At 35.0% G+C, this 23680-nt stretch overlaps 3 protein-coding genes across 6 annotated transcripts; 1 reads left to right on the top strand and 2 right to left on the bottom strand.

The window, feature by feature from the left end:
• LOC109226358 lies at positions 649–6831 on the top strand. 4 transcript variants are annotated; one of them, XM_019391214.1, is made up of 7 exons: positions 649–943; positions 1095–1220; positions 3573–3731; positions 4823–4949; positions 5862–5983; positions 6094–6215; positions 6347–6831. In XM_019391214.1, the coding sequence occupies exons 4-7, from the start codon at positions 4844–4846 to the stop codon at positions 6648–6650; spliced, it is 654 nt and encodes a 217-aa protein (XP_019246759.1). In that variant the 5' UTR covers positions 649–943; positions 1095–1220; positions 3573–3731; positions 4823–4843; the 3' UTR covers positions 6651–6831. The 4 variants fall into 4 exon arrangements, with proteins under 4 accessions (XP_019246759.1, XP_019246912.1, XP_019246713.1 ...); XM_019391367.1 differs by lacking the exon at positions 1095–1220; XM_019391168.1 differs by lacking the exon at positions 3573–3731.
• On the bottom strand, positions 7529–10688 carry LOC109226258. Its single transcript, XM_019391077.1, has 2 exons — positions 8134–10688; positions 7529–7986 (listed from the first exon to the last, which is right to left on the bottom strand). Exon 1 carries the CDS (start codon positions 10498–10500, stop codon positions 8146–8148), a length of 2355 nt encoding a protein of 784 aa, XP_019246622.1. The 5' UTR covers positions 10501–10688; the 3' UTR covers positions 7529–7986; positions 8134–8145.
• LOC109226185 lies at positions 15438–22987 on the bottom strand. Its single transcript, XM_019390996.1, has 7 exons — positions 22606–22987; positions 21181–21518; positions 19880–20032; positions 17824–17916; positions 17160–17218; positions 16302–16395; positions 15438–15850 (listed from the first exon to the last, which is right to left on the bottom strand). The coding sequence occupies exons 1-7, from the start codon at positions 22865–22867 to the stop codon at positions 15635–15637; spliced, it is 1215 nt and encodes a 404-aa protein (XP_019246541.1). The 5' UTR covers positions 22868–22987; the 3' UTR covers positions 15438–15634.

The raw sequence follows: 23680 nt of genomic DNA, 5'->3' as shown, positions 1-23680 counted from the left end.
AATTTAGGGGGTAATAGGATTCCCGCATAGAAAAAGTGTGTAGTTGGGAATCCGGGTATAGGTCATGCATTTTCCCTAACTAATTTACAGGTAAAAACTTATCCGCACCGGGTGTTTACACCAAGCCAATAGATATATGGCATGTGTCTTGCATATGGACTTCAATCATTTAACCATGGTAAATTATATGCATTCTCATCTAATGAAATTAATTAACTATAGTGAGTTAATATAGTTTGGTGTAAACACCCGGTGTGGATAAGTATTTACCCTAATTTACATATTAAACGACTATGCAGATTTTGGTGGATTAATTGCGATTTGTACTACTTTAGATAGTGAAAGATTTTTAACGGTTTTGATACAATTGAAGCGATTTGTTAATTAAGATATTCTAAAATTATTTTAAGAAAAATAGTTATAAAAAATAGATTATGAGAAATTTCAAGAAAAATTAGTTGTTAAATTTGAACAGTTAGATTAGTTTATATTGAAATGATTGTATGCAAATTTTCTATATTTTAGAAGAACTGTGGCTGCTTAGCTGTCTTTTAATTTTTGTTTAAGGGCATTTCGGACCTTTAACAGAATCTAATAAAACCTATCCTTTTAACTCCAAAACTGAACGCCACCGCATCAGTTGTTGCACCCAATCACTTTATAACGAAACACACGTTTGTGATTTCAGTTAATATATGTGTAATTTGAGATTGAGGCTAAGCAGTAAGCACGAACAGACTGCTGCAATTCATTCTTTCCTACTTCCTTATGTTCGCCGCTCTCTGTGCTCTTGGCTACAAATCTAAATTCATCCTCTTGAATCACTTTCTTTATTTTAACAGTTAGGCATCAAGGCTCAAAGCTTCTATTTGCTACCAACTGGTCCAAGTGTAGGTTTTAAGGCTTAATAAAAGCTTCTGCTTGCTACCAAGTTTTCCGATAGGTATGTCTACAGTTCGCTTTATATTACATATGCTATATCCAATTAATTATCTATATACTCGAATTCTGATTTGGCTTTTTGATTTATCGTAATATGGTTCAAAAGGCTGGTTCTTTCAGCTGATAGTTATTTCCTTATTTGCGATTCCTAGGTCTTTAGTGATAATCGTGCCCGGTTAGAGAAAATATTTCAAGGTTAAGAGTGAAGTCCTGTTGGGAATTGTTTGCTCTTTGGAATACTCTCGAGCATCTATAATCACTGACAAGTAAAAGATAAGGTTAGATTGCATCTCAAAATTCAATTGTAGATTCTACTTTCTTTTTTTTTCAAAATTGTAGATTCATTTTCCACTTCGATACATTCTTCAATACTCTAAAAAGGGCTTGTTATTCTAATAAATTCATTCATATTTCACAAATTTGTCACTTAGTAAGAGTACATTATGAAGTCGTCTCACTGCCAAGAAGAACAATACAAAATATGATATATGCCACCGTCTTGATCTATTGATTTTGTTACAAGTCACTCATCTTTCTCTTGAGAGGCATGTGGACTTCTACTCTTTTCGTAAGAACCTTTATCTCGAAAGAGATTAAGCAAGGCAAGTTTCCATTACACTTAATTTGGGTATGCCGCTCGATGACTTTATGATTTGACTCTTCACGGGCGGATACCCATGTCAAACAAGAGTAAACAACGGACATTGTTCGAGAGGTATGTGATGAACATGATTTTGAAATAATAATAATAATAATAATAATAATAATAATAATAATAATAATAATAATAGCAGCCTCCTATAAAATTAAAGCACGTGTTGAGAGGATGATGTACGATTTAAATCTAACAAACCATGAAAACACATTTACAATCAGCCAACATCGTACTCTTTCCGTAAATTCAAAATAAATACATATCTTGGCTAGAGAATGAAGCAAGAAAATTTCAAGTCCGAAGTTCTCGAGAAGATTGGCTGGAGGTGGATGGGAGGAGCAATAAGGGTCCACCGAGTGAAATCAATATTCAGCTGCATTGTTGTTAAATTTTGATGAAGTAAGATTTATCATATCCACCGTATTGTTTGAGGTACTACGTGCTCTGATATATTTTTAGACATTCCTAGGAGTTTAACAACCTTCATTACTTAGTGATCTTAGTTGTGTTCAAGAGTTTCTGTTAACTTCTTTCAGGTTACATATAAATTTAATCAACTTGCAGTGCCTTGGTTATTAATACTACTGGCAATATTCAAATAGTGCTATTGGGGGATGTCATTTAGTATATTAATATGAAATTATTTTGGTGTATCTATTTATCATGTGTGACAACTCATTAAATTCGATAATATATTAATATATGTTATCAATAAAAAAAAGATTCGACAATATATTAATTCACATAATAACTTGAATAACTTAGATGAACAGAAAGTTATCGAAGAAAAAGATAAAAGCCTCATTTGGTATGTCTTTGGTTCTTTACCTTAGTTTTCATGGCATTTGATATTTCTTTAGTTCTTTACCTCAGTTTCATGGCATTGCAGATTCCACAGCTTTCTTGAATTTATAATTATGTTTTTAGCCTTTAAAGGATTGCATCAGTCCGTGGCAGGACGCTGAGTATCAGTTTTGAATATGTTTTGTTGTTTTACGATGTTGTAAGCAATAGGCAGCTGGTAAAAACTACTGTATTAGTTTCAGTACTTATAAGTCTTTACAGAACAAATCAAACGATGTAAGTTATGATAAAGTTCCACAATAAATCTTTTGTTTCATTATTAATTAACAAAAAATGCTCTACTTCTCTATTATTTCCTTAAAAGTGAAGTTACTTTTATGTCAACTACAACTTTGAAAGTGGTTATTTCATGCTAATTTAACCGAGAGTTAAATTCATGTTTGTGAGCCCTGAAATGGTTTCTTCTTGCGAAGATTATCAACTTCATAGAATCAGTGAGAAGTATGAGGAAAAAAAACTTAGTTATCAAGTTCAATGAGAGATTATCTTTCAGGTTGTTCACTTCCATGTTGTCTCTTTTGTAAAGATCTTTTTCCTTATAAAATTTGCAGACATCCAGTGGCCTTAGATACCCTAATAGGGACTTTGAAAGATATTGGTTTTGAGGAACATTTCTTTGACTATACGCTAAATGAATGGTGGCTTTCGTACATTGAGTAGCAGCACAACAAAATACGAGTTCATACGCTAGGCCAACGGTTTATCAAGACTTTGTTGTGGAGTTGCTGAGTATATTATCTTATTTTTTAGGTCCAATTCTAGTATAGTGTAGGAGTTGATAGCAAGTTTTAAAATGCAAGATTGTGCCTGCACTCCTTCGTATTTTCTGCAATTCTAGCATAGGTACACATCATTAATATTGGGCTTGTGCTGGCACAAGCCATGCCCCATCTAGTAAAGATTAGAATCCATAGTTCTAGGGTTGCTTGTGGAGAAAATGACATTAACAGTTCCTTAAGTTCTGGGTAGATTTAAAATGGTCCTTCAAATATAGTTTGAGCATATTTAATCCTTTACCTTTATAAGAAATGAACAGTTTAGTCTCCGTTAACAAATACCCTAACACCGTCAGTTAGAACTAACAGATTGTATCCCATGAGATGAAATTCAGGTGAGCAAATATCTGTGACGACCCCAATCGGTTTCTTCTCCACGGTAATGCTCAAGAGTATATTTTTGTGGACAAAAGGAGTTGTAGCTTAGTAAAGGAAAGAAGGGGGGAAAGAAACAAAGGAAGGTAGACTCCATAATTCGAAAGCTTCAAATTAAGGTAAGAAGATCCTCTTATTCAAAAAGCTCAATCTATAAGTATTGAAACTTGAAACTGATATAAAAATCATGATTTTTAATGAGATATATAAGTTTTTATCTAGGGGAAAAGATTAAAATCCATTAGGAGAAGCTTATACGTTGGCAATAGGGTTTTTCTTGGGCAAATCTATCGGAAAATCTTCCTTTAAATTGAAATCCTACTGCTGTAGGCTGTAGGAAGGATGAAACCTATTAGAGAAGGATTAATTTTTTGCTAATGTTAAGGAATGATTTCTTCCTTGTGTTATCACAATTACTGTGATTCGGTTATTGTGTGATATTCATCTACTTCATATGCCTTTTCAGTTTGAGATATCAGTGTCAGTTCATATTAAAAACAATGCCATCTTGATTTTGTATGGTATAGATAAGTTTTAATCTGGCGAAAAGATTTTAATTTATAGGAGAAGCTCATAGGCTGGGAATAGGTTTTCTTTCCTGGCACATTGTTCTTTTTGATTGCATATTATACAATTTCTGTTTGATAGTAGACCTTTATTTTTTATTTCTGTAGTATCAAAAGCTACAAAAAAAAATTTCGATAAATTATCAAAAGCTACAAATTTTGGGTTAAAACTTTATTTAACAGTGCCTGCATTCCAACCAGAGGTTTCTTGATTCGAACTTGGTAAGCTGAATATAACCAAACGGGACTAAGATGGTATAAATGTATTCAATAATTATTGGAATGAAATATTTTATTGTGTTGCAATGAATGGCATTTTTGGAAGCTATTGTGTATGAAATGGTATAAATGGATGATTGCATCAATCATTTTGTAAGTTTTCTGTTTTTTTTATCAAGAAGCATGACAGCTACAGTGATATGTATTCTGGTACAATTAGCTTCTATTGAGCACCCAAATGCTTCTATTAGTAAAATACAGTTTGTGCAAACATGTGGAATTTTTTGACTTAAAAGTTATTCATAATTTTTTACAACAGGACAAAGGCTATTGGTATAATTGTGACTCAATTCTTTACTTATTGGTTTCCTTTTGGCTTATGATATTTGAATTGACTTCATTTCTTTTCTTTGTACTATTTTCAGCTGATTGTCCTAGGTTTGGAGATGGAAAGCAGTATAAAGAATGAACTCTACCCTGACACCTTTCATATGTCAAATCTTCAATCAAGTCTTAGGTCGACTAGTGATACCGGAAACAATGATTCACATGGTATGAACTTTAGCTGATTGCTTCAACTGATAATTAAATTTAGAAATGCATTTGGTATTAAGATTTGAATATCAAATAGATTACCGTTAATAAAAGAGGTATGATACGGTGCTCTTATTCCTGGGATTGCATCTTTATTTGAATAACCATCGAAGTGGAAAACTGAAGGTCTTCATTGGCATTTTAAAACGTCATATTATAAAAAGGTCTTCTTTGCTGGCTACTCTTAGCAGATTTGGATGATAGCAAATTTGAGCTTCTGTTGATTAACCAATGGTTTTTTCTCTCTTTTCCTTTCTTTGTTTGTCTAAGATTAATTAAAATTGAAAGAACTGTATCTCTCCTGTCCTTTCCTATTCTTTCATTTCAAACATTTTAAAACTGCGATTTGTGAATAATTATGTTAGTGAAATGCTGCTAAGTGGAGATATTCCCATATTTATGTCTGGTTTACTTATAGCCTGTTTGGCCAAGCTTCTTTTTGGCCAAAAGTGCTTTTTTTTTTTTTTTTTGCCAAAAGCACTTTTGACCAAAAATTGAGGTGTTTGGCCAAGCTTTTGGAAGGAAAAAAAAGTGCTTTTGAGGAGAAGCAGAAGCAGTTTTGGAGAAGCAGAAAAAAGTAGCTTCTCTCCAAAAGCACTTTTTTGAGAAGCACTTTTGAGAAAAATACACTTAGAAGCAGTTTTTTAAAGCTTGGCCAAACACTAATTGCTGCTCAGAAGTGCTTTTTAAACTAATTAGCCAAACACAAACTGCTTCTCACCAAAAGTACTTTTGAGAAAAGCACTTTTGAAAAAAAACACTTCTCAAAATAAGCTGATTTTTGCAGCTTAGCCAAACGGGCTATTAGTTGGCTCTCTCCAGCACATAGTTGTATTGATTGCACTGACTGTGATTAACATCTAATTCCAGACAGCGAATGGGACGACGTGTGGAATGATGATGGAGATTTGTGTCATGATTCTACTGATAAATTGGATAAAACATCTGAAATGGACAGGGAATGGCAGAGGCGGCATGACCAATTCCATACTGTATCCTTACAAGTTTAATCTGATTGAGAGTATCCAGAAAAACATAACTAGATGTATTCCTTTTGGTTGCAAATTCAATTTGTATTTGGTAATTCCTGATAAATTATCAGATTGGATACCGTGATGGTCTTATGGCAGGGAAAGAAACTTCAGCACAAGAGGGATTTAACATCGGTTTTAGGCACTCTGTATATGTTGGATACAACTGGGGTCTTGTCAGAGGTATCACTAGGTGAGTATGAGCATCTCTTTGATGGAATTTGTGGAGATTTGAGTTTGTATTACCAACTAGAAATTTTCTTCATGCTGCGTTGGATTTAAATTTGATCTTCTCTCTTTTTGTTTTCTTCCTCTTTGTTGAAGTGCTTTTGCCTCTCTTCCTGATGGCTTGAAAGAAAGAATGGTTGATACTAAGGAAATCCAGTATAAGTTCCAACACTTACACGAGTCGGTGCAATCTCGTTCAACAATGGAAGTGCTTAAGGTGTTCCATGATTATCTGTCAAAGAAATCGGAAGAGAGTGGTAAAGATGATAAATCCAGCTCCTGCTTGGCCGATGCCAATGACCTCATCCCCGATGACTATCTTCTGGACCATTACCAGAAAGAGCTACAATCACTTATTGATGAATCAGGGCTCAAATTGCACTTAGACGCAAAGCAATAGCTTTTCCTTCAGAAGTGATGTTTTTCCATCATACTCCTAGAAAATTGCATTCAGAAGAAAAAGGATAGTATACTTGAATGCATAGTTTGTATCTGGAATATTTCCATTTTCTAATATTATATGCAAGGTTTAAGTTGAAGTTGTGTGGCATTTTGAAGAGAAATAAAAAATTACTTTTTGACATGTTTGAGCTTGGCCCCATGAGGTAACTAATACTGAAGGAAAAAGGTAACTAATACTGCTAAAATTGTAGAAATTGGAAGTTTTAGATTCAAGAGAAAAGATATCAGTGTATTGCTATTGTTACTGCATAGGAGAATAGCCTGTTGAAAAGAGTTGAAATCACAGGTCTCATAAAGAAAGTCCAGCACCTTATAGTTCATGGCTAAATTGTCTGATGTTAGCAGCTCAGCATTTCAGCCTTATGATTATACTGTTAATAAAAAAACTATGAAAGGAATGTAGCAAAGAATTAATATGAAGTGGAAATTGTGAAATAATACCCTAAAAACCATGGCCTAAATATTGAAATGGAAAAAGGTGCTGCATTTGGGTAGATTAGTGGATACTTAAAGGCATGTCTAATGTCATCGATAAAGAATGATCAGTTGAAACACGAGAGAGCAGTATCTGAAATTAGGTAATCTTTAGGAGAAATGACTAAAAGTTTATGATAGAGGTGACTTGACTGAGCTGCAGTTGTTTCCTCTATACACGTGAAGCTACATTAAGTGTGCGGCTCAATAGTGTTTAAATCGTTCCTAACGCGCAGTTGTGACCATTTTGTTGCTTACCTTACTTTGCAGTTAACTCTTTGAACACTAGTAATAACCAATGTTTGAGCCGTTAAATTCAATTTGCTCATTTGTGATTACTGGTATCATGCATGTTATTGGCATTATTCAGATTGTAACCGAGATGACAGCTGAAGATCATGGTATCATAACATTTCATGGATACATACATGAAATATTAGCCAACTGTAGTTAAAGCCATAGATGAAAATACATAAAACCCTTAACAACACTAAAGCATGGATAGGCATCATCCTCGACAAATAAGCATAATAGCAGGTTCTATCAAATTATCGGAGAATCCATGATGATGTTTTCCATCATTCAATCCTAATCAACTCCCTTAATGCCATTAAGCTGAAATCTTTGCACATGCTGGAGGGTTGTGACTTGTGAGCAGCAAGCCAGTTGTTCTTGGACCCAAACAAACAGTTGCTCCTGGACCTAAGATTCTTGTTTGCTCCTAGAAATGTATTTTGTCTTGGGCTTTCTTGGTCTGACAGGCTTAATTTATAAAGAACTTGCTCCCCGCTGATGTCCACCTGTGCCACAATGGAAACATGTGTTTCGATGATTAACTCATCTATGGAAACAACTTTATGTAATTCAAGATTTGATCCTTATCATTCTAGTTTGATTATGAGCTACAAGGACAGGATTGTATCAAATTCTACGAGTTTGTAACTGACCTTGAACTGGCATCAGCGACAAGCTTGAATTGGTCTAGAATGTGCAAATCCTGCTGCGCTGCGCCTGAGGTGAGGTTCCCATTTAGATGTTGGCATGACTGTTTCAAAAGCTTCCACGAGCAATGCTACCTTTCTCTTGCGAGCTGGTGCAAGTTTGTCCACTGCTCGTCGGAGTGCAAAATCAACCATCCAGTCCTCTGCATTTTTCCTATCATCCATCATCTGATGCTTGAGATCAACTTTCTCTGCTTCTGGATCTGGCTCCACTGGCAGGAAATTTGGTGCTCGTGGATTGAATTCTTTTGATTCCCCTGGCTCCTCAATGTCAATGCGCCTGGTTATGCCTCTCAGGTTTGTGTAGCTCTCAGACAGTTCTACACTCAAATCATATTTATGTGTCTTCTTATCTTTAAATCTTGGTGCATCTTTGATTTGGTTCAGCTTTTCCTCACATGCCTCAGCTGTTGAATCTGCTTCGACACCAGAAGCGCTTTCAGTTCTCTTGAGATCTGCATCCACTACCAATTGTTTATCAGTACTGCCATGATCGTTTTCATTTCCTTGTTCGCAGCAATCTGTTTTTGTTTCTGCGTCTTCTATCTTGACAGCAATGTTTTCATCAGAACTTTTTTGATTGTCCTTGCATGTTTCATCTTGTACTTCATTGAAATTGCAAACATTTAGCTCTTGATACCCCATAGGTGTAGTTGCATCATCATCTTGAAGAGTTGTATAGTCCTCGCAAGAAGCTGAAATTTCATCTTCTAGACAGAAGGTAACAGCAACCTGATTATCCACTGTTGCTGCCTCGCCGTCTGCTAGACAGGGACCGCGCTCATCTTCTGTCTTCTCAGCTATTTCCTGTTCCAGAAAGAAAGTGGCATCCAGAGAGTTATTTGAGGTGTCCTCAGACGCTTCAACACACTCATCAATGTCAAACTCTGTATGCGAACAGGCAGATTGTGAGTCATCATAATCATAACTTATTCCAGAGATGATACTTCCGTTATCCAAGGTCTCTTCCAGAATAGATGATTTTTCCATAAACTCGTCGCTGCCAACTGAATCATCAACCAGTGTGATGGGCTCTATATCATTTGAGATTGAACCTGTTTCGCCTTCGCTATTTGCATAGTACTTCTCTACATCCCAGTCCATATCAGAAGCTTCAGACTCTTCTATATCTAATTCACTATGCATACTCAAGGATTCACAATCTGCTTCTTCAGTAGCACCTTCATTTAGAGAGAAGCCAAGGATAAAAAGTTCTGCTGAAATATCTTCTCTCTTTTGATCAAGATTGCCCTCTGTATCATCTGCTGCCACTTCACTGCCTTCATTCGAAGTTACTAGATCATCTGCCGAGTTTGTGTTTTTACTAATGGTATCAGCCATCTCTTCCCTTTCTTTGTCATAAATTTCGACAAAAAAATCTCTGTAGTCGTCTTCATTTGTCACAGGAGCTACCTCTGTAGGATTCAGTATTTGTTTTGGTACATTAGCATTCAAGCCTAATCCATGGGGATTAGCTCGACGGGGAGATAGGCATCCCAACTTGAAGTTCCTCTGAGTCTTTAATGCACGCCTTTTAGCTGACAAGAAACACTTTAATGGGGGCAAAGGAGGGTGATGATGGCCATTAAGAGAGCAATATGTGTAGGGGCAGACCTTAAAAACAGAAGTTCCATCTGATTCTGTTGCTCCGGGACTAAGTTCAAGGTATGAAGGAAACTTAGCTTCTTTCAAAGTTGATGAACATGTTGCTCTTTCAACATTGAAGTTTTCACACAGAACAACAGCTGGGGAACATGATTTCTTGGTTGAAGCTCTTACTGGTTTAAAACTGGGAGTTTTTGTGAGGGTGGTCCTCACTAGTTTCAAACTAGAAGTTCTAGCTAAACTTCTTGTTGGTTTATTAACAGAAGAAGCTGAGCCTAACTTTGAGTTATTGGAATTCTTTCTGCTAGAACTTTGAGAGTAAGATTGAGGGCTCCTTGAACTAACCTGAGACTGCTCTTTCCTTGCAACAGAACTGCTGGTGGACTTCATATAATTTGGAGTGGATGTTGACTGCTGCTGTTGCTGCTTCTTTGGTGTTGAAGAATTTGTAGTGGTATGAACAAGAGGTGGTGGTTTTCCTGGCTGAGGAACATGCCTTCTGAATTTGGGTGAGTGACAGATGTCATATTCTGAGAGCTTGGTTTTGCCTGATTTCTTCATCATCTTTGTCTTGAGGTCAGCTCCTCTGTTCTTGATATCATGTTTTGGTGATATTGGTAAAGATGGTTTGAGGTTCATCATTTGTTTGTTGGCTTTAATATGATCAGCTTTGATATCAAGCTTGTTTGGAACCTTTCTTTGCACCATCTTAGTTGGTTGGAATAAGATATATTCTTTTCAAAGGAAAACCACAAGGATTTTTGGTTTTCTTCTTCTTGAGATAGAGGACTTTGAGATCATGAAGAAAGGCAGTTTTTGAAATCTCAACTACCAGAGATTCTAAGTTTCTTTCCTTTGGTTTGCAGCCTTCTTTTTATTTTCTTGTCTTGTTTTCTTGTGTGTGGGTGTGTGTGGGTGTGTGGGGGGGGGGGGGTGCTTATTGCTTTTTGGTGTTTGATTTGTCATGTGGGAAATTATTAATAATATTAAGGTTAAGATAAGAATTAGATGCTGACCTGCACTAATTGGGAGGTCATGGGTCCCTGTGTGCCTTTTGGCTTATTTTATGCTCATTCTTTTTTTTTTTTTTTGGTTCCCATTTAATGTCTAGTACTCGCTTTGGAGTTCGATTAATCTGGATCCGCGCGGGAAGTTACACTTTGGTAAAGCGTTACCTACCAAAGGTGACTCCATACTCAGGGCTTAACCCGAGATCTTTGATTAAGGATGAACGCAACATTTGGTGGTTCTTTTTATGCTCATTCTGGTTTTGTATTATTGTGATATGTGACGAGGAAAGGGAACTCAAACATTTGGCATAATGGAGATTTAATTTGTTAAAGTATTAAGTGATGAGCCATTACAGATTTCCTGTGTAATGTTCTTATTAAATGACTCAAGTATCCTCAATTTTATACGTTAAGGGATGGCTTTATCCAGAAAAGTAACTTGCCATCTTGGGATGAGATTTGTTAGTTCTATAATTAAATAATTCTCCATATATTAAAGCTTAAAAAAATTACAAGTTTATACAAAATCATTTTTTTAAAATGACAATGATAGGAGTAACGATTTTAGTTAAATATCAACTTTGTTGGCCAACCATAATGGCATAAATTAAGGGAGCATAATATATAATTTAGCTGATTATGCATATCTTTAATATACCCAAATCGTTTGTTTTCAAGTATTAGATCGTATAAGAAATCATTATTCTAATTAAAAAGCCAAAACATGTAGAGGAACTTTTTGAAAATATAATATTAGGGATGGTGCTTGTTTCTTTCTTTCTTTTGCTTTATTAGTAAGATAAAAGAAAGTTAAAGAAATGGGAATTAGGAGAAGACAAATCTTGTATTCTAGAGTGATTTAGTTGACCATAGAAAATCCAAGTGCTCTTATATTTATTTTACTTTTCTGAAAAGAAGAAAAAGAAAAAAAAAAGTTAATGGAGATGGTCACAAAAAGGAATTTGAGCTAATGGTCGGCTAAAAAGTTTAGCTATTGTAGGACCACCACAATGAGGAGGAGCGTCTCTACGTACAGCAGATTTTCCAGACGCTCCACGTCTCTTTTTTTTTTTTTTTTTGGTTTCCCACCCGATGTCTGGTACTCGTATTGGAGCCCGATTATATCCGGATTCGCGCCCACGTAGGGCCCCATTCGGGGGGAAGCGCTCCCTACCAAGGACTTTCCCATACCAGGGCTCGAACTCGAGACCTCTGGTTAAGGGAAGAGCAGTCTCATCCACTGCACCACATCCGTTGGTGGTATTTCTCTTTAAGGAAGAAAAAAGTAGTTTTAAACTACCAACAAAAGTTCTCGTAAAGTGGTAAGTAATCTTTTATCCTTACTCAGAGGTCTCTCGCCTTTGTTAAATAGCGTTTTACCCGCAATGTAGAATTTTCTAGCGCGAATCTAGATATAGTCGGCCCTTAATGTGAGTTTTTCTGGCGTGAATCCGAATATAATCGGGCGCTACTACGGGTACTAGACACTGAATAGAAAACCAAAAAAAATAGTTTTAAACTAGAAAAAGACTGTCTGCATAACTTTTTTTCTTGAATAGTGAGCATTTATAAACTTTGATAGTAGAATTATTCTTGAATGTATAATTAAGTGGTTATACGTAATATATTTGAACTTATTCACTTATAACTGTTATTGTTGATGATAAAGAGGCTCTAAGAAAGAGATTTTGCATGTAGAATTTTACTGATCTAAGGAAATACCTAAAAGAAAATCTAAGGGAATGATTCAACGATCGAATACCCAATTATCTTATATTTAACAATTTGATATTATTTCTTTTAGATAAATTTATTACTTTCCGAGAATATCATAAACAATCTTTCTATCTTCACGAGAAAGTGGTAAGGTCAGCGTACACAACTTTTCTCATACTTCACTTGTAAGATTACACTGTATTTATTATTGTTATTATTGTCACTTTTCGAGAAAAAAATTAATGAACGTAACGCGATTACCATCTGACAAAAATTTACTTGACCAATTGAACCAATATAGATTTTTGACACATGAACCAATATAGATTTTTGACACATGATTGTTGTAAAGGTTAAATTACTTGAATTGTGCAACTTTGGATGTGAATAAGTTATTTACCCATCGTGGAGCCATATTGAGGGTCAAAATTTAGGTGAAATAACCTATTTGTTTGAAAAAAAAAATTAAAAAAAAATAGTGATTATGCATTTATGCTTATAAATTACGTACAGTATCAATTTTCATTATTTTGATAAAATAGTATAACTAACTCAATAATGCAAGTAATCACTTCTTTTTCTGCAAAACAAAAAGGATCACTTCTTTTTGTCCCTAACTATCTGAACACCGCCCATGAAAAATGTGGATATTAATCGGAGTCATTTCTTACTAGAAGTTGGCCGGTGCTGTCATGTCTTGTCAAATGTAAAAATTACGTCTAAAATATTATTCCCACTTAATATTTATATTAAATCAATAAATACAAGATTCATATCCAATCAAATGTACATTTCTTACTTGTAGATAACTTAGTTTCTGGACATGTGTGTCCCATGTTAATTTATAAAGACTTTTTAAAATAATATTTTAAGGTGCTGCCGAATTATGGGTCGGTCTGAGCCAGATGAATTGACAGCGGCCCAAATTTTTTACCCATGCATGCAAAATGCTGACATATTCTTCCTTAAGGTAAAGCTGTTTTATAACTGACTATTTGTAATAATTTCTTGTTCAGTTAGCATAACTTAAATATAAGCATCTTATATTTGTGAGACTTTATTGGGCATAATAGAAGCAGGGGCGTACGCAGGAGTTTTCGTAAGCGGTGTCGACATTTAAAAAGGTGAACAATAAATAAAACACTAATAAAATCCTATTTCATATATTTTTTTTTTAAAACAATAATTCAAGTACCCTAATACAAATTTCTCTTGGACGAGTTCTAAGTAATTGTATCTACAATAGACTCATTAGAAAGAATATTCTATGAATCATTAAAAGTATTTTTGGCAGTGAGATATACCAACGGGATGCTGTCGCGGATGGTGGCTTCTTTTCCCACAATAATGTTGAAAAATTTTATAAAAAAAAACCAACCTAGCAAGGGTTCGAAGTCTTGACTTCCACCCGGAAATCTAGATGCTTTACCAGCGAGCCACCGAAGCTCTCTAGTCAGGCGGTCTTATTTCAGCTCTATTTATTGCTATGTTGTTTTACGTAATATTATTTTATATACATATTAATTAAAAAAATCATCGACGAAGCGGTGTTGGATGACACCGCTCGGATCAACGTGCCTCCGCCCCTCAATAGAGGCACCTTCACATGGCTTTGTAAGAAGTTCTGGGAGAAGTGATTAGGCAGGACATGGCGTTACTTCACCTCACTAAGGACGTGACCCTAAATAGGAAAGTATGGAGGTCGAGAGTTAGGGTTGAAGGTTAATAGGGAGCCGAGGGTGACTCTTAGGTGTTACCGATAGTATTAGTAATATTCTTATTGCCTGTTCCTAGACCTTTTTATTATATGGGTTTCTTTCTTACAGATTGTATTAGTAATATTTTCTTATCTCTACATATTTGTTAGTATACGTGAGTCCTTGTTTTCTTTTCTATTCTTTTCTTGTTGTTGTTATGGTTTGCTTCCTTATCACTGTTTCCTGAGCTGAGAATTTATTGGAAACAGCCTCTCTACCTTCATAAGGTAGGGGTAAGGTCTGCGCATATACTACCCTCCCTAGACCCTATTTGTGGATTACACTGGGTTTGTTATTTTTGTACTTTTTAAAACAGTATAGATGATATTAAAACGTGTAATAGTGAGTATTTGGAAATTTGAAAGGGAAGTACAAACTAAAATTGATGAACAGTAAGCCTATTCGAATCATCGAATGGCTTGATAGTTCGTAGTTGTAAAAAGTCAACTGAATTGTTAAAACCCTTTTTTATGAAGTTCCTCTAGCGTATCAAATATTCATGTTGACAGTTTTCATATTTGTTGATATCTCATAATACCTTATAGCAACATATATCGCTTTTAGTGTTTATGTTATGTAGAATAAGCATCCAGAAATTACATTCTTTTGTATTCTACATAAAAATATTTAAAAAAGACCGTTCATTTAACATGTATCATCTCAATATTATATATCAAGCTAATACTAAGAAAATCTTTCCTATAACTTAGGCATTAACCAATTGGAAAACTAACAGACCTAAGAATGTATGTGTAAAGGTTAAAAAAGGCAGTGTCTGCCTTAACTTCGTAAGCCCTTTAATATATTGTTAGGTAGGACCTACTCCTCTTCAGGAAATAAAATAGAACAGGGAGGCTCACAAACATAATGCAATCAATAGAAATTGAATTGGTCTAGCAAAAAAAATAAAAAAATAAAAAATTACCTATCAAGATGGTATTGAGCAAAACACACGCAGTCGATTTTTGAGATAAAGAGAATTTTTTAGATGGAGAAGAAAAAAGAATAAAATGATTTGACACTTTTGTTGAGCACTTTTATTTTATATAGTGCAATAATGATATGAAAATGCTACATATAGTTGTTATTATCGGTGGAAAGTCGAAGACAAAGCAAATAAAGCTTAGAATGTGAAAAGGCTACAGTGTAAATAGTATTACAATTACTGCAAAAACCTGTTTTTTGTATTTCATGACTACGATATTTTAACACTTGATAAGAGCTAACACCTGGATTTCTTTGCGTTTAATAAGCATAAATTTGTTTTATGCGTATGTACTTAGAATAAAGCTTCAGACTATTATCATAACAGTCCCAAAGTTATTCTTGTCCGACTTTCAAGATGTTTAGATACGAAACTTATACACCCTTTGGTAGAGCAATTACTAACACAATAAAAATAGGGAAAAGAAGAAATATAATGTAAGGGATTGCCTCTCGGATTGCACCTTCTTCAGGTTCATCCTCTTTTAAGGAATAGTTTACTTTATCCCTAATAAAGGCGTTGAAATAATTCTGATAGCCAAGATTCATTGAAGAGAATGTTGAGCCACTTACCTTCATCATTTCCATGGCCTGCCATCAATTAAGACAAACAATTTCACTACTCATCCAAACATTTTAAATATAGTATGAATTTCCAGCTTATAAAAGATCCAACCAAAAGCCAATGGTCCAATTCTGATATACTGAGAGCTTCATTGTTATCTAGGTGACGGAAGGGAGTTCAGTTGTATCCCCTTCGTTGGAAAATTCTACTACGCAAGTAGAGCAATTAACGATATCTTTTTGATGTCGAATCCCCTCGACAAAAGGGAAAATTCTAGTCTAGTAGTAAAGGCGGTTTCAAAAGTTACTTTAGGCCACAGGTTTAGATACCAACTACTATGACATACTAGCATTGTTTTTCAATCATTTTGTATAAATTCCTGGCTGAAATCAAGTGTACTTCAAACTTCAACTTTCAACGGGTCTTTACCCTCTAGTTTGATGCACAACTTGTACTCCCTGAATAGCTAACTATTACCTGAAAACTGAACATGAATTGCCTTGCTTTCTTGCTCACTTGACCATTAGGATGAGACTGAAGCTTCTCGTACATTAAACGAGCTTCATCGGACCTGTCAATTATGGTGTGGATCTGAATGGTCAGTCTTAGACACAGGCACAAGGCCAAAAATGCAAGTGCATTCACAGCTAAATGTTTTAACATTCAAACATCATAAAGATAATGAAATGACAGAAATTTGCTGCAACAATTGTCAATCCACAGTGAAGTTCTGGAGCTCCAAATTCCTCTGGACTCTGACATAACTGGATTAACACCTCTCTTTTATATATATAAAGATTCGATAATGAAAGAAAACTTTCCGGTGCATGGTCATATAACTTTAGTTTTAGCCAGACACATCACGGTAACAAGTGATTTTTCTGTCCACAATATTTAATTAACTTATGCGTTAAGCTCTTGATCTTGTTAGAGAGACATATAATCATCCATACTTTCACTTAACACTCCGATTTTTAGTCCCGTCATATTTTAGCGTTGTCAGAAAGAGTAGATAATGGCTTAGTGAGTAAGGAATATGGGCATGGCTGCAAAACGTGATGGACATATCAGTATTCAGTATGTTAGTCCTCTAGAAAACATATGAGAACAATGAAAAGAATCATCAACACAAGGTGAATTCATCACGGGATAGTAGTAATCCAATCTCCTATGCTGGCCCCTTTTTTATCAATTAGTTTAGCAAGATGCTCAGTGCAACTTTTTCTTTTCCTTTTTCTTTTCTCTTGGGTGAGCTGGAATTCTTTAGCTTAAATTCTTTAACTACTCTTATAACAGAAAAGGGCAGGCATTTCATAAGAACTACAGATGACATACCTACGAAGCGAGTCTTGACAAATAGACCACTGCAGTGCAGCTAATCCATGAAGTTCAGTCTGCACAAACATTATGTCATATTTCAATGTCAAATGCATTGGAGAAGAGAAGTGCCAATTGCCTGCGCGTTTGCATATATTACTTTATATTTCTGTTAAGAACAGGATAACACAAAGTTAAGAAGTATAAAAGTAAGACCAATGTATCTAGTGTCATGAAACAGGGCATTCATTCTGTAAGAAAGCAAATCTTAAGTTTTCACATCCAAAAGAGAAAGCAAATCTAAAGTTTTCCCATCATTCAAAAGAGATACAAAAAAAGCATAAGTTATTACTTTAGTCCTTGTTACTTATGCGCATGCACATCAATTTGTTTAAGGCCTCTTTTATCATAATAATGTTCACATATGCAATCCTTATCCTCACAAGATATTTGAGCATGAAATTGGAATTTTTCCTTCTTTTTGGTGGACGGATGTGGATCATTTGCAGGAGAGTGCTGAGGGAATTGCAACTTTACTCATCTAACAGATAATGAAGTTGGATAAAATGCATCTAAACAATTCTTTCTTTTTCCTGGTTTAAGATGTGAAAAGGGAAAAAATGATGTTCAATTTTGCAAGCTTTTAAGTGTTGCAGAGCATCCAACTATTACAAAAGATCACCTGAAATGGCAACTCATTCATAACTTTCTCATAAAATGGTAGTGCTTCCCTGAGCTTGCCAAGGTCCATGAAAGAGTCGCCATCCTTCAGTGCCTAAGCATGACAGCACTAAAATTAAGAAGTAAGTCATACCTCATGATTCTCAAATAAGAAAGAACATAAATCCGCATTAAAAATGGCATAATACTAGAAACAATCTTCCCTTTCGAAGGACTCCTTCAACATAGTTTATTATCTTATCCAAATGACAAGATCAACTAAAACATAAGTTTCTGAAGTAATTTAGTATTCTGTTTGCCTTGCTTACGAGGGATGGAATATTAGACAGGAAATCTATTTTTAAAAAGCGTGCTTCAATCAATTTCAACCATGTTAATAAGTCGTTGGTCTAGTTTACCACTTGTGAATTCAGGAAATGAAACCACATCTAGCCTCTTAAATGCATTAGGAAACACAAATGGAGAATGCAAGACCTGTCGCCCATAGAGGACTTTTTAGATTTTGTGGTTCTAGAGAATAACTAATCCAGACCAATATCACTCCATTTTCTTCGCATGTCCCATTGCCAAACCTTGTGAGTTTAACCATATTTTTGCAGTTAATGTCATGCTTCAGCTGTAAAATCAATCTTATATGCACCAGTCGTGCATGTCAGAATGGCTCTGCATGAACATGCAATGTTGGCACCCTTAGTGCTAAAAGTGTTGGAAAATATTGAATGATTATGGAGAATAAAAGGTTAAGCTTGAGGCGTGTCAAGGACACTGTCCTTAAGGATATTTCGCCTACACCGTGATAAATAAAATTAGGCGTATCCCCAGGATTCAACAAGCTCTTCTAGTATAAACTAAGAGCAGAAACAACAAAGATTAATCACAAGAAAACCCAGCACAAAAGAAAAGAAGAAAAGTTTTAACTTTGTTCACACTTTGTTTCTTTTATCCTCCAAATAAACAAACATATACTTATATATGAAATCCAAAAATGACATCGGATTGTTGGCAAGAAAACGTTAGAAACCAAGGCCATTAAAGCTCTTAAATTGCCAATTTCAAATTAGCATTCAATATTCAGAATTATTTTGTCCCAAATGATTTCAAAATTAAACTAAGTTTCTGTTACAAATATATTTAAATAATTACTATAATAATGACTCATTAATATCATAGTAAGAAAATGAATCTAGACATAGTTTTGGAATATTTCTTTTTGAGTTATCAAATTATTTTTCTAACAAAAAGTGCTTTCCAGACCACCCGCCAATGCAGAAACACAGATGTCAGTTGTAGAAATTTCAGAAGTGAACCACACTTCCTAGAGATTAATGTAGTAACAGTTGGCCACATCTAGCATTTAGTTTCAGTACTTCTGGTTCATGGCCCACTTTAATATAACCTACAATCGCCTGTGTGTGCAAATATATCTAATTAACCAACTGGAATGTCGAGATCTGCAAGATGATCTAATCGAGGAAAACTACACTGCTTATAAGGTGCACTTAAGTTGTAATGAACTCTGAAGGCCAATATACCTGAGGCTCTAGCTTAATGTCTGGTGGTAATGTCAATTTATCCCACTCACCAAAAGAATGATATAATTTCCAAGTCTTAAAACCTTTAATTTCGGTCCGTCTAAATGGATTTGTGAGAATAAGGAGCACATCAGTACCAGCCCTCCAAAAACTATCAATATTTGCTCATTCATTTAGGTGACTAACTACATGACAAGATATCCCTCTTCATTTCAAAATAAGACTATGCTTTACGTGTATTCAAAGAAAAAATGATTGGCAGAAATATTTAATTCCACTATTTGAATTAACAAATCTGGTGTTTATCGAATCAAGTTGCCAACAACATGGCAATTCATAGAATTGGGAATGGTGTACAAAAGCTTTTATATGTTAAAAGTGAAAACTTATGAGTAATTGATGAGATTTCTGCATCAGCTCTCAAGATCAATATAAGAAGCAAACTAAATGCATTTTCCTTAATGAAAGAAATCTGATGCATTAAGAATCATGATATAAAGAATAATAATAGCAGTTAAACTATACCTTCTCACATTCAAGTTTTATGTTTGGATCAATACTTAGGCCTACTCTCTTCTTGTAGGCAGCAAGTAGCTCCCTTGTACGTGCTTCTTTAGCTGCTTTCTCTTCTGCTGATTCAAGTGCCTCTCCTGGACGTAAAGTTCTTCCACCACCGAACTAAGCTCCAAACAAGCAATAAGTTTATTCATAGTGTTTTGCATAAATAACTACATTCATTAGTTCAAGAGATCATGGTATTCAGAGAAATTAAAATTTGATAGAGAGAGGCATAGTCAAGCATAATACAGCTTGTCATTCTTAACTGCAAAAAGAATAAGGTTCATGCATGGATTAAGTCGAGTGGTAATTTCCTGAAACCTTTCATGTACTCGTCATCAGCAATCTACAATATGTGTGTGTAATATCTTGATAAAACAGAAAACAACTGACTATATAAACCTTTTTTTATTAGCTCTCAACCCACTTATTTCCAATATTAACCAGATGAGTAAACTATCATTTTGCATGCCTGTTTTGAACATAACTACCATTAAACATTGGATAGTGCACATTGCATATTTTTTTTATACAGTCTAAAGAAGGTCACTCGATGTTCTTAGGATATTCTCTATAGGATACTACATCTTTTCTACTTTTACCCCTTCTCTTTAAAATGATTCCTGACCTGAAGCTTAACTTCATTACTTTCTCCACTGCTGCAACTGGAGTTATCAACAGGGATCCAGCCATCATTAAAAATGCATGTAATGGTCAATTGTATTGCACTACACATCATAGCCCCAAATAATTGCAACAATAAAAACCCCGACTTAAATGCTACACATATTTTTGAAATACACTGGACAAACAGATTGTTTTACAACATAATGCAAGAAACTGAAGAAACTTAATTTTCCAAACAATGAGCCTGTTATTTTTTTGGAGAGGATTGAAATACGATATCATCTATCCAGTTTTGCTTAGCTTTCTATGTATATCTTTTCATTGTACTTGCATTTACTGTTTCACTTTTGAGTAACTTTCTGTCTTAGGAAGAATCTTGGTCAAATTAGTGAAGTTCTGGAATTGGGAGTTAGCACTGAAATTAACCTACTGCTAATCCATAAAGCATTGAACTCAGGCATATCAAAGTAAGCATTAACTTCTAATTGCACTAGAAAACATTCAAATAAACATATCCTACAGTAGCATCAAAAGCTGCTATTTCCATGAAATCATAGTAGATAACTATAAAACGAAGCATTCTGAATAAGAAGACAGTGCATAACAAAAAGCTGAAGTGCAAGTCATAATAGGCAACCTACAGCTTTCGAGATGTCGTTTGGTCTGGGGAAAACTCCCCACGTGGAAATTTTCGGCTTATAGGTATTCGTGTCATCTTCTTGGATGCGGTTTGACTTTGATGTCTCCGTATCTACAAAATTGGTTGTATCCCCAACAAGTATCTCTACATCAGGCAAGTTTCCTTCAGGGAATGAGTCTACTATTGGAACCAATCCAGCAGGCAGTCCCCTGCTTTGCTTTTTATCAGAAAAACCAAGCCCCACGAAATCACTACTTGAGATCGTCAACTTTTCCTTCTTACTAACACTCTTTTTGGGTAAGGCATTTATGTCACTTTCCCCATTCCCTTTATTTGATCCTACAGAAAATATTCACAGCCATCAGTCGAATACAACTCAGATTACATAATTTCATACTTGTTTCTAGTTTCATTTTCAAGAATGCTGCAGAATAACGTTGATGCACCAAACGAAGGATAATAAAGCCCTTATCTTTTGCATAACAATCAAAGTCTATAGGGTCATTGGTTCACTTGTTGCTGAGATTATAATGGGGACCTTCACCATAATCGTCCACTGTACCTTTCAGGATATATTGGTGAAGTAAAACTCCGACAAGTGCAAGTAGATCCGGGGTCAGCTATAAATGTTATAAAGGATAATAAAGCCCTTATCTTTTGCATAACAATCAGAGTCTATAGGGTCATTGGTTCACTTGTTGCTGAGATTATAATTCATTAATTCTTTATGGGGGTGAATAACAATGAAGGGAATATTATACCGTAAAGAATAACAAGTCAGAGAATGTTATGCAGATACTATCTAATCTCTATATTACTTATACATGTATTCTTATTTCATGTTCTATCTTGCATAAAATAATACGTAGATTCTCGCACAATTTAGTACGCGTATTATCCTATACCGCTAACTAAACAATGCATTAGTTATACGACGATTATTTTTCCAAACACGAATGAATTTATTTTTCATAATCCCTCCTACCAAGCATTATGTCATTTCATGTTGGGATTATTTTTTTTAATCTCCCCAACCAAACAACCCTTAATAATCTTGATCAAACTACTAACAGTATCTTAAGCTACATCGATCCTTTAACCATGGTTTACAATATCCATAGAATCCATCTACAGTTAACAGAAAATCACACAATATAAAATGCTAAGCACATCCATATTGCATTAAACTTTAAAAAAAAAAAAAAATCACTTCCTTCACAAGTCCATATTGAAGGTTTTCTAGGTCTAGCTTACTAATTTCTACAAAAAGATATTTACGTGAATATATTAATCATTTGAATATAATAACTAGAGGGTGGAAACTTTTCTCAAGTTTAACTATTGAAAAGAGTAAAGTGAATAATTCTGGAAAAAAGATAGGGAAATAGCGAAAGCATGTAAATAAGTAAGAAGATATTTGGCTCACTTTCTTGTACAGTGTTAGTGTCCAAAGCAAGTTTATCAGCCAAAGGCACCACTTTATCATCATTAGCTAATTTAATTTCTTTCTTGTAAGCCTTAGCTTTTAAAAATGCAAGCTTCACCGGATCAGTTTCAGCCTTCTGGTCCTGAGGCTTATCTTCTGAAGCTGAGATTTTGAGAGACCTTGATTTCATGATTTTGGGATATGGGCCAGACTTGATGGCTGGGAAAGAAGAGAAAACTTGGGAATTGTGGACTAAGGCCATGTCTTCTTTTCAAAGGATTGTTCTAGGCTGTCCTGCTGATTTACAGGACAGGTCCTACTTGCTCAGATAAGATCGAGGAGATTTTTGCTTTCAACCTCATTCTTTTCTCTTTATTTTTGTTTTAAATTTAAATTTGAGGAGGTAATGAGAAAAGGGTATTATAAAGAAATATATATTATTTTCTTGCCTCTTTAATTTCCTCTTTAGTCTGGTCAAACCGAACAAAGAAATAGAAATTCCTTCCCTTCGTTAATGTATACGGTCAAAATCAAGTGAGCATGATTTTGAAGTCTTAAATCAGGTTCGAGTCTGGGAGACTCGAAGTGGAGATCAGATTCGGCTAAGGAACACCCGCCTTGAGGAAGTTGATCGAGGGCCTGGCACAACTTGCATCGAAGGCGTCGCAATCTCGAAGCCAATCAAGAAAAAGCGGGAATTTCTCAAGGACACGTTGACCTGGGCATTAATTATAGGATAGGGGTTGTGCAAAATGATACAAGTTCGTACTAGACCGTTATACACCTGTACCAATAGAATTCTTTACTTTTATAAGGAATGTACTATGTAGGGGATTTCTCCTCCTATAAAAAGGGGACCCCAACCATACCGTAAGGGTATCAGATCATTCACTGCAATATAACATTCTTATTTGTTTAACGTGCTCAGCAATTACTTTTAAGCTTTATTGTCTTTACTTTATTATTCATACTTTATTACTCTTAGCTGACCTCGAGGTCCCTGGATAGTCGAGCTCGAGGCCCCCTACAGTTCCAACAACATCAATTTGGTTCTTTATTTCTTCTTACTTAAGCT

Source organism: Nicotiana attenuata, chromosome 1, assembly GCF_001879085.1.
Source record: "Nicotiana attenuata strain UT chromosome 1, NIATTr2, whole genome shotgun sequence".
Lineage (NCBI taxonomy): Eukaryota > Viridiplantae > Streptophyta > Magnoliopsida > Solanales > Solanaceae > Nicotiana > Nicotiana attenuata.
This window is presented reverse-complemented; position numbering and strand designations above follow the sequence as displayed.

What these genes read in the sequence shown, in the direction of transcription:
- LOC109226358 (XM_019391291.1), top strand. Translation starts at nt 4,844, where the DNA reads ATGGAAAGCAGTATAAAGAATGAACTCTACCCTGACACCTTTCATATG. An exon ending in CGGAAACAATGATTCACATG is followed by an intron (nt 4,950 to 5,861) that starts GTATGAACTTTA and finishes ATCTAATTCCAG; the next exon opens with ACAGCGAATGGGACGACGTG. An exon ending in GGCATGACCAATTCCATACT is followed by an intron (nt 5,984 to 6,093) that starts GTATCCTTACAA and finishes ATAAATTATCAG; the next exon opens with ATTGGATACCGTGATGGTCT.
- LOC109226258 (XM_019391077.1), bottom strand. Translation starts at nt 10,500, where the DNA reads ATGGTGCAAAGAAAGGTTCCAAACAAGCTTGATATCAAAGCTGATCAT.
- LOC109226185 (XM_019390996.1), bottom strand. Translation starts at nt 22,867, where the DNA reads ATGGCCTTAGTCCACAATTCCCAAGTTTTCTCTTCTTTCCCAGCCATC. An exon ending in TGTCAAGACTCGCTTCGTAG is followed by an intron (nt 16,396 to 17,159) that starts GTATGTCATCTG and finishes CATAATTGACAG; the next exon opens with GTCCGATGAAGCTCGTTTAA. An exon ending in AATTCATGTTCAGTTTTCAG is followed by an intron (nt 15,851 to 16,301) that starts GTAATAGTTAGC and finishes AATTGATGGCAG; the next exon opens with GCCATGGAAATGATGAAGGT.